Raw genomic sequence first — 14,466 nt, 5'->3', positions numbered from 1 at the left:
TGTTGGTATTCAAGCCCTAGGTGGCCCAGGCTTACTGGGAGGCATCATGTGACAAGGAGAGAGAGATGTAACATTGCACATAGACATTACATGCTTGGAGACCAAACAGGTAGAACACGTACATGTAGATTACACACACTGTGTTCTTGTTGCTACCAGAACATGATGCTTATTTATCAACCTTTAGTCACGAATGAGAATTGCACATCCTAATAATTGTACAGCACTGGCCAGGAGGAAAAAGCGAAATAATGATGAGGTGAAAGAAGAAGCGTGACGTACGTGTTTATAGTACATGAGTTACATTCATATAGCGATAACCTCTTGTGCTGTGTTTATACATATATTATTAGTTAGAATTGCATAGTTGTGACAATCACACTTTTTCCTTGTAATAGAAATCATATCATACTGAGACTGGTTTGCGCATATATACAGTCACATGGTCTAATGTCCTGCTAACAGGTGACATGTATGAAATCCGGAGACTGTTATTTTTCTATTGTATCTTACAACATCGTCTGCTATGGGAAACACCACATCTTACCTGTGCACCAGATTACATACACATCCCTCACTGCTCAGTAGGGTATACATTATGCTATGTGGAATGTGTGTACAGTATCAGTATTGTAAGCAGCTTGGGTAACAGCAGTCTGATCTCACATATGTTCTGCATGGCAGCCATTACCTGTCATGTAAAGGCCTGGCCTAAGCAGTGGCCAGTAATGCTGATGGATATGGGAAGCACAATGTAAAACAGAAACACTGTGCAGGGAGCACATCAGTCAGAGGGGGTAATTCCAAGCTGATCACTGCAGGAATTTTTTTAGCAGTTGGGCAAACCATGGGGGTCATTCCGAGTTGTTCGCTCTGTAAATTTTTTCGCATCGCAGCGATTTTCCGCTTAGTGCGCATGCGCAATGTCCGCACTGCGACTGCGCCAAGTAAATTTACTATGCAGTTAGGAATTTTACTCACGGTTTTTTCTTCGTTCTGGTGATTGACAGGAAGTGGGTGTTTCTGGGCGGAAACAGGCCGTTTTATGGGTGTGTGCGAAAAAAACGCTACCGTTTCTGGGAAAAATGCGGGAGTGGCTGAAGAAACGGAGGAGTGTCTGGGCGAACGCTGGGTGTGTTTGTGACATCAAACCAGGAACGACAAGCACTGAACTGATCGCAGATGCCGAGTAAGTCTGGAGCTACTCAGAAACTGCTAAGAGGTGTGTGGTCGCAATTTTGAGAATCTTTCGTTCGCAATTTTAAGAAGCTAAGATTCACTCCCAGTAGGCGGCGGCTTAGCGTGTGTAAAGCTGCTAAAAGCAGCTTGCGAGCGAACAACTCGGAATGAGGGCCATAGTGCACTGCAGGGGAGGCAGATATAACATGTGCAGAGAGAGTTAGATTTGGGTGGGTTATTTTATTTCTGTGCAGGGTAAATACTGGCTGCTTTATTTTTACACTGCAAATTAGATTGCAGATTGAACACACCACACCCAAATCAAAACTGCTAACAAAGTTCCTGCTGCGATCAACTTGGAATTACCCCCAGAGCTTGTGCAGGCTGCGTGTCCCCTCTCTGCCCTGCAACACTGGCTCTATTATACTGTGTTTAGCTTTCCCAGTAGTTTGCTGTTCTCAGTAATGTATTGTACTGCTGTCTCCCCAGAGCCCAGTATATCTCATCCATTGGATGGGTTATAATCACTGAAGAAAACCAGGATTTTCAGTTTCAAGGAAGCATGAGAAAACAGCGAAGCGTAGGAAAACATGAGTTGTAGAATTCTGCATGTGACTAATTATATAAAGTATAAAGTCTGCTGAAGTAACATGGAAACAGGTGAGCATAAAAGGTTAGAGGGCTTCATGTCCACCAGTAAGTTTATGAAACAACTCTTCATTGAGGCCTTTGCTTCCACCATCCTTAGCCCGCGTAGACATGAAGATGTAGCCTCCTATGTATTCATGGACCACTTTGCAAGGAGCAGAAACGCAGGTGAAAGCGACATTTATATTCTCTGTGAACTCAATGGAAACCTGCAATGTAGATTAAGGAGGGTAAAAGTTCAAATATTTTTCCAGCCTCATTTTAAAGATTGTAGGTAAGCTGCATAGAAAGCCTCAGGTCAATACATCTAGTGTAACATGCTTCACCCTTCCTATCTGGTTTCATCCTCTATGTCTCCTACCTGTCTGATGTCCCAGTTAACGTTCCACTGCTTCATGTTGCTATACATCCAGGTTTTCACCACATCACCAACATTCAGGTCAATCCGGATTAAACGATTGCTGGCAATACCCAGTATTTCATCCCGTCGGGCACCTTTAAACCTATGGAAGTCACACAATGATAAAAGTGTATGGTATAAAAGTTCAGGGTAATAAAGTACATTGAATATAAGGAAGTACCAGACTTAAATAGCCAATCAAGTAAGGAAAAGCTCAGATAAATAAAAATAATGAGGCAAACTAAAGGCATTGGGATGATATACTGTAGGAAAATAAATGTAGAAGATGAGGATAGATTGGACACAGGATAGATCAGTTAGGCTACAGGATGAGAGAGGACAGATAGGATAAGGTATGAGCAATAGGATAAGAGCATTACAAAGCTTGCATCTTTAACGGATCTGAAGGTAGAACCGTGGTGCAAAACTGGCGAGGGTGACGTCTCGTGAAAGACAATGTACCCGTAAGACAACTTCCAGCACCCATGAATCTGAAGTGTTCTTTAACCAGACCTGGGTGAACATCCGAAGTTGGCCTCCCACCCTGGAGTTCCCCAGGGGGAGGCCCGCCCCGTCATGCAGCAGGCTTGTCTAGTCTAGAAGCAGGATGACGGGCTGCCCAGGATTGTTTGGCCTTGGGCTTTGTGGTTTTGGGAGCACAAGATTGTCTTGGGTGTGCCTGACCTTTTGCTTTCTCTTAAGGCCGAGAGGAACGAAAGGTGGTACCTTTTGCCTTCTGTGCAGAAGGATTAGTATTTGAGTTAGCAGCTGCTAAGAATGCTTTACTCCCAGACACAATTTTATTCAGGTCTGACTCTTCACCAAACAAAATGCCCCCAGTGAAGGGGAGTACCTCCAAGGTCTTTTTGGAGTCTAGGTCCACCTTCCATGACCTCAAACGCAGAATACGACGAGCCAGGGCAAATGTAGTCGACGCCTTGGCAGCCAGCACACCTGCCTCAGAGAACGCCTCCTGAATGTAATAGGCGGCGGTGGAAATGGGGGACAGGTATTGTCTGGCACTGTCAGATATATCCTCGGGCAGCTCTTCCTCTAATGCCTGAACCCACACTTCAATAGCTTTTGCAGCCCAGGAGGCAGCAATAGTGGGTCTATGCACAGCTCCTGTAAGGGAGTAAATAGATTTCAAGCATCCCTCCACAAGCTTATCTGTCGGTTCCTTCAGTGAGGTGACAGCGGTGAATTTTCCCACTTGCTACATAAATCTGCAGGGAGAGGATAGCGAGCCAAGGCCTGTTTATGCAGAGGGAATTTCTTCCCTGGAGTAGACCAGGGTTCCTTTCTGATGTCCACTAAATGGTCAGAATGGGGTAACAGAGTTTTAACCACTTTCTGTCATTTAAACTTATCAGTTTTCTTTGCCACAGTAGTGGAATCCTCATCATCAGAGATTTTTGTTTAATGGCAACCACTAAGGCAGGGACATCAATCTGCAAGGGAGAATTTTCATCAGTAACACCAGATTCAGTGTCCGACAGGACCATATGCTCCCCCTCCTCTTCAGGAGGGGGAGCATATTGAGGTATGTTGACTGTGAGGAGGAAGTAGAAGTATGTGGACTGTGAGGAGGAATGTGGACCAGACCATTATACACAACTTCCCCATCTGGTAAATTCTTGGAGCATGCTCTGCATGATGCAGGAGCTTCCACTAATTTACTGTCCTTTTTGTAAGACATGATATGAATGCACCAACAGAGCGATTTGGTACGATAAATCCAGACAAAGTACAATACCTGCAAATAAATACGGTATTATGGGACTGAGTACACAGTCTAATATATGTATAAATACTGTGTTGCATTTTATATATATATCTATATCTATCTATCTATCTATCTATATCTATATCTATCTATATATATATATATATATATATATATATATACAGATGTGTCCACTTACATCTTTGCTTTTTTACAAATTTGGCACAACATGCAAAACACGGCTCAGCTGTTTTTCACGAGTAGCGAGTGGATGAATTTTAAAATTTTTGTTTGCCATAATAGAATATGTATAAAGTAACATATTAAAGAGGCAAATTCAGAAAAATCACAAAGCATGGCTTAATCTCTGAGTCTATGGCATGCAAAACTGTGCCATACATGGCGGGATATAGCAAAGATGTATGTGGACACATCTGTATATATATATTGCTCAAAAAAAATAAAGGAAACACTTAAACAACACATCCTAGATCTGAATGAATGAAATATTCTTATTAAATACTTTATTCTTTACATAGTTGAATGTGCTGACAACAAAATCACACAAAAAATATCAATGGAAGGTCTGGATTTGGAGTCACACTCAAAATTAAAGTGGAAAAACACACTACAGGCTGATCCAACTTTGATGTAATGTCCGTAAAACAAGTCAAAATGAGGCTCAGTAGTGTGTGTGGCCTCCACGAGCCTGTATGACCTCCCTACAACGCCTGGGCATGCTCCTGATGAGGTGGCGGATGGTCTCTTGAGGGATCTCCTCCCAGACCTGGACTAAAGCATCCGCCAACTCCTGGACAGTCTGTGGTGCAACATGGCGTTGGTGGATGGAGCGAGACATGATGTCCCAGATGTGCTCAATTGGATTCAGGTCTGGGGAACGGGCGGGCCAGTCCATAGCATCAATGCCTTCGTCTTGCTGGAACTGCTGACACACTCCAGCTACATGAGGTCTAGCATTGTCTTGCATTAGGAGGAACCCAGGGCCAACCGCACCAGCATATGGTCTCACAAGGGGTCTGAGGATCTCATCTTGGTACCTAATGGCAGTCAGGCTACCTCTGCCGAGCACATGGAGGGCTGTGCGGCCCCCCAAAGAAATGCCACCCCACACCATTACTGACCCACTGCCAAACCTGTCATGCTGGAGGATGTTGCAGGCAGCAGAACGTTCTCCTTGGCATCTCCAGACTCTGTCACATCTGTCACATGTGCTCAGTGAGAACCTGCTTTCATCTGTGAAGAGCACAGGGCACCAGTGGCGAATTTGCCAATCTCGGTGTTCTCTGGCAAATGCCAAACGTCCTGCACGGTGTTGGGTTGTAAGCACAACCCCCATCTGTGGACGTCGGGCCCTCATACCACCCTCACGGAGTCTGTTTCTGATCGTTTGAGTAGACACATGCACATTTGTGGCTTGCTGGAGGTCATTTTGCAGGGCTCTGGCAGTGCTCCTCCTGTTCCTCCTTGCACAAAGGCGGAGGTAGCGGTCCTGCTGCTGGGTTGTTTCCCTCCTACGGCCTCTTCCATGTCTCCTGATGTACTGGCCTGTCTCCTGGTAGCGCCTCCATGCTCTGGACACTACGCTGACAGACACAGCAAACCTTCTTGCCACAGCTCGCATTGATGTGCCATCCTGGATGAGCTGCACTACCTGAGCCACTTGTGTGGGTTGTAGACTCCGTCTCATGCTACCACTAGAGTGAGCCAGCTTTCAAAAGTGACCAAAACATCAGCCAGAAAGCATAGAAAGCTGAGAAGTGGTCTGTGGTCACCACCTGCAGAACAACTCCTTTATTGGGGGTGTCTTGCTAATTGCCTATAATTTCCACCTGTTGTCTATTCCATTTGCACAACAGCATGTGAAATTGATTGTCAATCAGTGTTGCTTCCTAAGTGGACAGTTTGATTTCACAGAAGTGTGATTGATTTGGAGTTACATTGTGTTGTTTAAGTGTTCCTTTTATTTTTTTGAGCAGTGTATATATGAATCAGACACACCTAGTCCCTCAGGGTACAGAATATAGTGACGGATATATCTGGGAAAAACTGAAAGTGAAACCACACAGCAGATACAGACACACACAGTCACAGGCAATGCAGAAATTATTACAACAATAAGGCTGCACTGGCGAACGCAGAGGCGAATGCAAGAAGATTAACAGGAAGAGGCCATACGGGGGTGTCAACTCACCGTTTTCTGGGTGTGGCCAGGAAAACGCAGGCGTGTCTGGCCGTTTTCAGGGAGGGATCCTGACGTCAGCTCCAGCAAGGGTCATCGCATCAGCTGTGTAAGTCTTGAGCTGTGCAGAGACTGCACAAACTTTTGTTGGTGCAGCTCTCTGCACAGATGAACGCACCACTGCAAAGGCATTACCCCCTCCCCTGTAAGCGGTGATTACCTGGTCACAGCAGTGCAAAAAATAGCCTGCATGCGATCAGGTCTGAATTAGACCCATAGTCTCCTCTACCACTTACCCCTGCATTTTTTCCATTCATATTTACTGTTCGAGTACTAGACCTAGCAAAACAATGATAACTTAGAGACTTTTGGCCCTCATACATCAGCAACCCTGATTTCCAGACCCGCCGGCACCACCGAACCACAATCCGTTGGAGAATCTGCAAAATTAAGTTTAAAATGCTCAATTTGCCGATCCCGACTGTTTTTGGGAATCAAGATTTTTAACCATGTTTAATATTCTCGATTTCCTGATCTGGCCGTTGGGGGATTGGGAAATTGCCCCAATACATCTGTGATGTGTAAGGTGTTTAGCAACGGAAAAGGAGGAACACTTCACTCTGCAATCCGATAGCTTTTCCTGTAATTGTCAGAGTAGAGGGTAATTTAAAAAAACCCTTACCCAGCCTCCACCACATCTGCTAATCTGTCAAAGTCAGAAAAATGTCTCAATGCACGTTGCCATATTTGCACCGCACACTGGTCCGCGCTGCGCGTGCATGCGCTCTCCCGTGGATGCGCATACCCGCAATAACGTGCACTCGCAGGCGCGGTATGCGTATTTACGGTAGAGTTTATGAAGTCGTAGCGTGCGACTCATTCGTTACAAATGTTCACAATTAATGTAGTTTATAGATCATGGTCCCTTTGATAGATTCTGAAAGTTTGGTTAAAATACAATGTCCCAGAGCTGAGGAATCCCTCTTTATATCGTACAAAGGGTCTAACAGGAATCATACAGCAGTGTTTGGTACCCATCGGAAGAGTATTTAATTAGCAATATTCCGGTGTTGGTTTGGAGCGTATTAATCGCTCGTGCGAATAGTTATGGACATAAGAAGTTTATGTCCATTTCTATTATTTACACATACTCAGGTATGCGGCGGGAAACCCAGTTTCCCACCCACCTGAGCTGTTGGAAATCGTCACAGCCCACCTGTATGAATCACCCTATGACCTTTTGTTATGATACAGGGCCGAATTCCTTCGGCCAATGGACAATGGGATTGTAGGACCAGGAGATTGCATTGTGTGTGGGGCATAAATAGGCAGGCCGACCACATCCAGCTCTCACTCTCTCATCAACGGTTATCTGCTGATAGCCGGGAGCTGGATATCGAGGCGCAGGCGATCATACCCTTTGTGCGTAAGTTTCTCTCCGTAATCATTGTCTTTCTGTGAGCCAATTTCTCTCATCTCATCTCATCTCTCTCTCTCTCTCTCTCTCTGTTCTGTTCTCTCATATCTCCCCTAGACTAGGCTAGTATTGTATTGTATAAGATAGTATTGTATTGTATTGCATTTAGGTCAGTGTAGTATTGTCTTTTTGTATTTATTGTTTAGATCTGTGGTTAGGAAGTCTCTGTTATATTGTAGTGTATCATATGTACTGTTATCCCCTTTTACAAGTATATTAGACATAATACAGTTAATAGGCCTTGGAACCTAAACCAGTATCTGTGTATTTTCTATAGTGATAAGTGTTCACTTGAGCGTCGGTGACGCTCAAGCAGCTTTGTAGATAGTCAGGTTACACAAGGTTGCACTTACACCCTGTACTCACATTAAGGTATTCAGTGTATTTCATTGGTATAAGGTTTTAACATAAAGGTATAGTGTTGTAAGCGTCTGCATCGCTGGTGACCTCCTCGTGGTCTCGAGCGTATGCTACGCTACAGCGAATCATTCCCCTAGACATAACCAATAACGTGTCCTGTGATCACTGGGCCGTGAGCGAACGTGACGCTTGAGCGTCTCGCCTACGGCTGAGCGATCGCTACGCAGATAGCGTACCATTACGGTACTTCTTAAGTAAACAGCGTACAGTGTTCTTAGCTTCATAAAGGGTTGTTTATACGACAAAGGAATTTAGCATTGTCAATTGCGGGCTCGTCCTATACTTCTCACATCTGCACTAGGTAGATCAGCAGACATTATCCCTCCAGCAAAGGGTGGGAGGTTGTCTCACAAGTGCTGACGGGATAAGCGTCTGCTTCGCTTAGATAAAGAGTGCTGAAGGAATCCGGGAACCGGAAGTAAGAACAAAACGCTTGTGTCTTTTTAAAACTGTTTATTTTTCTTTTGTCTTGCGTACGCATACATACCTGCATTTCTTTTCACTTGTGTATTTCATTTTTCGTATATCACTATTCCTGTTTGCCAATTTTATAGTTGATAGAAAGTGCTAAAAAGAGATTTGCTGTTATTTCATAGTAGAGGTAATAGTTAAAATATAGAACAAACACACGGTTTGTCTGAGATACAAGGCAGTCAGTGTGGATTGCGGTAGATGATCAGGGATCATTTACATTGATAAAAATATATTGTGTTACGGTGGATCCTTTGCATTGCGTACACGTGTCGCTAACAAAGACTAGCGTACGCAATCCAAAAGGCAGACGCACGCAGCGTACATTACGCAACGTAGCGTCCGGTTACGCTCACGTAGCTCAAGTCACGAAAAAAGTTGAATTAGCGCAAAGCGATAATTGGCGCAAGGCGATAAGTAACGCAAAGGCGATAATTAACGCACAGCGGTAGATAACGCGAAGCGGTAAATAACGCAAATCTATTTTTAGAAAATCTGAAATTTAGTTTAACAGATCCTGCTCCTAATTGGTAACACTGTTGGGCTAAAGACAAATTTCTGCGCAGAAATAGATATAGAAACAAAAGTGTACATGTGTTGAGTGAGTGTGTTTTGTATACAAAAGTTTATATAACTTTAAGGTGGAACCAAAAGGAAAGCCGGGTACTCGTCAAGGGACATACGTGTAAGTGACATATACGGTGGCTAGGGAGGCATCCCTGGTTAAATAATATTTGAGCATTAGAGTATAGCGGACCATAAGGTAACAAGACCAGGAGGTCATAAGGTAACAAGACCAGGAGGTCATAAGGTAACAAGACCAGGAGGTCATAAGGTAACAAGACCAGGAGGTCGTAAGGTAAAAGGTCCGCTATAAAAGTCCAGTGGCACAACGCCTGGGGTGTTGGTGCAGAACCCATATAGGCCATACAAGCTCTGGCTGAAGGAATCGCAGCCGGAAACATAGATTCCATTGATCTTTCAGTACATGACAAGTAGTGCTCGTATACTGAACGATTGGACCGCACGTTATTGTGTGCAGTAGTTAGTAATCTGACCTAATACCATTAGAGTAAAGTGGTCACAAACGCTATCTGTACATTCTGACGTGATTTGTGTAATTTTTTATTTTTGGAAGGGAAGTTCGCTGGTCACTCGGGAACTATCCAACAACCGATACTTACTGGGGACTGGTAGGTCCAGCATGCCCCAGTAAATAAAGGTTCACAGGGGCCCTAAGTTGGGTACAGCAGCTCTGGCTACAGTGATTGCAGCACAGGCCAACGTGGGCGAGAAGTAAGTGGGGTACTTGATAAACCACCACCGCCGGCCTGCCCAAGGACATCTTGGTTTGTTTGTAAGGGTTCGCTGAAAGCCTTGATATTCAAGGAGGAATAGGCAACGCCTGCAGATTATGGGGGCCATTTGTTCAGGTAGGGGGCGATCAACCTCGGTTCGGGTTGATTCAGAGAACCGATCCATCGGGTCGGCACGATATGTGATGTGTAAGAAATATGGAAATCACGCTGAAGTTTTATGTGATGAATGGGAGAGAATGACTGTACAAGACAGGGACAAATTCCCAAGAATAGGTAGCTTCAGTCCAGTAGTGTTACAAAATTTAAGGAGGAGGATAAGTCTCGTTGAACCAACGAAGAGACAAAATAAACATTATGAATATTTACAGTTATGGCAACAGGAAAGTGAATTACAAAAAGAGTCTATTGACTTTTCTGACTCTTATCTTGAGAGGAGAGAGATGGCAGCAGGAGAGGAGTTGATTGCGGAGAGAAAAGCACAAAGGTGGAACAATAAAAACGCTCTTAGCAACTGTAATATAGATTATAAGGATAAGTGTAATAAATGTAACCATGATTATTGTAATACTGTTGAATGTACAACTATTAACCTGTGCAAGCTGCACCCCATGTCAAACCTCCCTCAGGAATACAAACAAGAAAGTGAGCCCAGAACGATGTCGGCACCTCTTCCAGAAGCCATCCTACAAGACATCCAGGTGGACACGACCAAATTGGTAAAGGCAATAATCGAACCCCCTAACAGAGGGTCAGGTGAGGTCGTGTCCACAGGTACGTACAATGTTTCATATCACGCACAAACAGATGTACCCCATATTGTAAGACCAACACAAGATGATGTAACTGAGCTCGATCTGGCCAGGGTGATCTCAGTCCCCAATGGGAAGACTGACGATCAGGGAATCATTCCCGTCAAGGACAGTGCAATGCGCTGTCTCTTGTCCCGGACCGAATTGAGATCAATTATGTCCGAATTTCCTGATCCTGGGAAAAATCTAGCCAAATGCCAAAGGTTTATTAAAGAACTAGGAAACGCCACAGAACCCACCAACAAAGAGTGGCGGACAGTGCTGAGGGCATGTTTGCCCTCCAGGGTTGACCCTGAAAAATTCATTGCTGATTGTAAATTAAACACGGAGGTACCTTGTATGGAGGAACACAATCAGGAATGTATTAGGCAGATTAACCGACAGTTAGGAATATATTTCCCAACCACTGTCAAGTGGAGTGAAATTTTCTCCATAAGGCAAAACGAAAAGGAAAATGTTTCTAATTATTTCAATCGAGCACTGCAAATAATGGCTAGGAACACTGGGATCGCAGACATCAAGACAAATGCACAACATAAAGGAATAGCGGTTAAGGTATTAATGAATGGTTTAAAGGATAAATTAAAAACAAGGGTACAGACCACCAACCCAAACTGGAGAGATATCTCGGTGGCCGCACTAAGAGAGGCCGTCATTAATCATGACCAGAATATCACCAGGTACAGAGAGTCACAAAGAGATAAGTTAATGGCAGCAAATATACAGGCCCAAACCACAAGACCACCCCAACAAAAGCCCCACACCCCTGCGAGAAACCCAGATATGGTAGTCTGTTACCATTGTCATAAAAAGGGACACATTGCAAGAGATTGTAGATCAAGAGAAAGACAACGACATAATCATGGTATCCAAGGAACCAGGGAAGTACAGGGGAAACGATTGATGATGATGAGCATCCGAGCGTTTGAGGAGGCATCAAATCAACCAAAACCTCAGGTCATTGACACGTGGAGGGAGCCCAGGATTTGTTACCATTGTAGGAGAGAAGGGCATTATGCCAGCAACTGTAATAACACACATGAAGTTAGACCCCCTAGACCAAGAAATGAGCAAAATTACAATACACACCATTATAATCAAGGATCACATAGGCAGGAAAGGTGATTATTAGGAATGGAGGCAAGCCTGAGGTAACGGTTAGTAAATTGGGAGGTCATTCACTGAAGACACAGGAATGACCAGGTTAAACGTTGTAAATGTATTTGTGAAAAATGTTTTTTCTTTCTCTCTCTATCCCCATCTCTGACGATTATTGGTAAGAATTCAAACATTGCATATTCGCTTGGTCCTTGCAGAAGTCTACCAAACCCCAGCATGACCTATCCACCACAATGTATTCTGGCCAGATACAGACAGTGGAATAATGCAAGTGCTGGTGGGGAGGGACTGCTCAAGGAAACCATTAGACACGTAGATACGACAGCCAAATAGTCTGACAATGTTTTCTTAATGTTGACAATGTTTAAAAATGCTTTGTTTCTCTTTTCCTATTGATGGTTAATGTCGAGTTATGTAATATATATATGCATATGAATTGTTCTCTATCTCTTTTGTTTTTTTGTTGTCTCTCTCTTCTCACTCATGTTTTCATGGTTTAAAGATGGTATGTCACCCCTCAGTTGGACCAATGGTAATGCCAGATTTTTGCTCCTTACAGAAAGATCGCCGGTTAGGAAGGAATATTGCATCACCAGAATGTTCGTTTGAAGACTGAGAGACAACACCTTTGAGAGGACAGCAGAACAAGAAGAACAACAAGACGAGAGAACTTATTATCGTAACAAGTTCTCTCCCCCTCAAACTGTTTTCTTATACCCCCTTTACAAATTTCTTCTTTTCTCCTCCTGTAAGATGGACTTGCCCCAAGAGACTGTGATATGGATTTTTCCCGTTAACCATGATGTTGACCAGAGCAGTCTGTTTCGGTGAGAGTACCAGTGAGGTCGAGAAAGGATCCAGAAAGGTCCTGATGACTGAGACGGAGGTGTAAATTTCCAATAGCAACCCAATCACCAAGCAAAGGCGAGTACCGGGCACGATCTAACAACCATGTTATTTGTAAACAACTGTGAAGGAATGTTAGTTCAAAAAGAAAGTTGTATCTGTAGGCTCTGTAACAAAGAAATGCCAATCCAGTTTTAATATCCATATGGACCGGCATCCATTGAGTGACTATCACTCCTTAGTGGGTAATGTGTTAAATAAGACCGATTGTTGGGTATGCTCCCAAGTACCTCAGGGTCACAGCAAATCAGGGCTAGTACCATTTCCTTTAACGTTAGGGGAGGTACTTGAGCTAAGTGGTGGGAGACCGGTGGACCGGAGGTTTAATATCTCCAGCCCTCCTAGTTTGAAGCTCCACCAATACCATGTGGATAGGTCCCTCTTATGTTTTAACATCTCCAATCCCAGAAAACCGGGAAATTGGGAAGTGTCGTGGAGCAACCTTACCATGACCTTTTCACACAGAGCAGATAGAATGCCTACAGATACAGAGCTCGTACGCCATATAGCCAGTAGAGGAAAATCTTTCCGGTATCGATATACCTTAGGAAATAGGATTACTAGAGTTGGAGAGGTATCACCAGGATACTGTGCACATATCGTACAAACCGATACGTGCATTAAGCAGATGGAAGAATTAGGGTCAGGAGATTTCACCTGGAAGGTTTGTAACATGGTCATGTCCTTCTCCGTCCCTTATGTTCTCCCCGATGATGCATATTTCATATGCGGGAGAAAGGCGTACAAATGGCTTGCCCCAAACTCTGAAGGATTGTGTTATATTGGAAAAGTATTGCCTGAAGTGATGACTGTTACACATGACAAAATGAAGGACATACACCGTGGTGCCCAAGCTCCTTATACTCACACTCATTACGAACACCGAGTTAAAAGACAACTGTCAGAAAGGTTAGAGCATCCGGCCTCTGATCTTATCCATGAATCCACCGGGATTCAGGTTCTGGTAGCGTTAGATTTCACTCGTACCGCTCGAGGAGTGATGAATTATAGATACATTTCCGCACTCGCCAATTTGTTAGATAATATCACTGAAATGTATGATGACACGTTTAGATACACTGGAAGAGAACTTCAAGCTTATAAAACAGAACTAGTTCAGCATAGGATGGTTCTTAATTATCTTACAGCAGTAACAGGCGGATATTGTGTTACATTGGCAACACAGTACGGCATAAAGTGTTGCACGTATATCACAAATAGCACCGAGGATCCGGTAGAGGTCATAGACCAAAAGATGGACGATATTCTCCAACTAAAGTGGGAATTTCGTCGAAAACACAATCTCACCCTTGCTGCTGTAGGTAATGAGCTGACTGGTTGGGTGTCATGGTTGAACCCGCGAAATTGGTTCTCCGGTTTAGGAGATTGGGCTCAAGGAGTCATAATGGATGTTGGAAAGTTTCTACTATGTATCTTGGGTGTCGTTATATCGATTGGATTGATATTTAGATGCGGGCAGGCTTTAATGAGGTGCAAACAAAGTACAAAAGTGATGAGCTTGAGGAGTGAGGAAACCGTAATTAACCTGGATTTGATTTATGACCCAATGATAGAAACCAGGATGTGATGAAAATGCGATTATACGGTCCGTTTCTTTCACCTGTTTTTCTGCTTTTCTCCAAGATACAAAGACCCCCTTGGACGAGGAAGCTGACGAGACAAGATGTATACAGACAACGGATTGGCCAAAGAAGAAGATTTGACAACTTTAAATATGGACACTTGATGAACTTTGCCATGGATCCCCAGTTTCCCTAGTATTTTTAAACTC

The 14,466-nt window shown here is 43.8% G+C and overlaps 1 protein-coding gene across 1 annotated transcript in view; it reads right to left on the bottom strand.

The window, feature by feature from the left end:
• Positions 1–269: 269 nt before the first annotated feature.
• Positions 270–14,466, bottom strand: part of FERMT3 (FERM domain containing kindlin 3) — a 152,259-nt gene continuing 138,062 nt past the window's right edge. The window contains exons 14-15 of the mRNA XM_063944942.1: positions 2,189–2,330; positions 270–2,036 (exon numbers count right to left, since the gene is read on the bottom strand). Of these exons, the coding sequence (XP_063801012.1) occupies positions 1,854–2,036; positions 2,189–2,330 (325 nt within the window). The 3' untranslated portion in view covers positions 270–1,853. The remainder of the gene's footprint in view (positions 2,037–2,188; positions 2,331–14,466) is intronic.

This window comes from Pseudophryne corroboree, chromosome 11, assembly GCF_028390025.1.
Source record: "Pseudophryne corroboree isolate aPseCor3 chromosome 11, aPseCor3.hap2, whole genome shotgun sequence".
In the NCBI taxonomy this organism is placed as follows: Eukaryota; Metazoa; Chordata; class Amphibia; order Anura; family Myobatrachidae; genus Pseudophryne; species Pseudophryne corroboree.
Note: the sequence above shows the minus strand (reverse complement) of the source record. Positions and strands in the feature narration are given on the sequence as shown.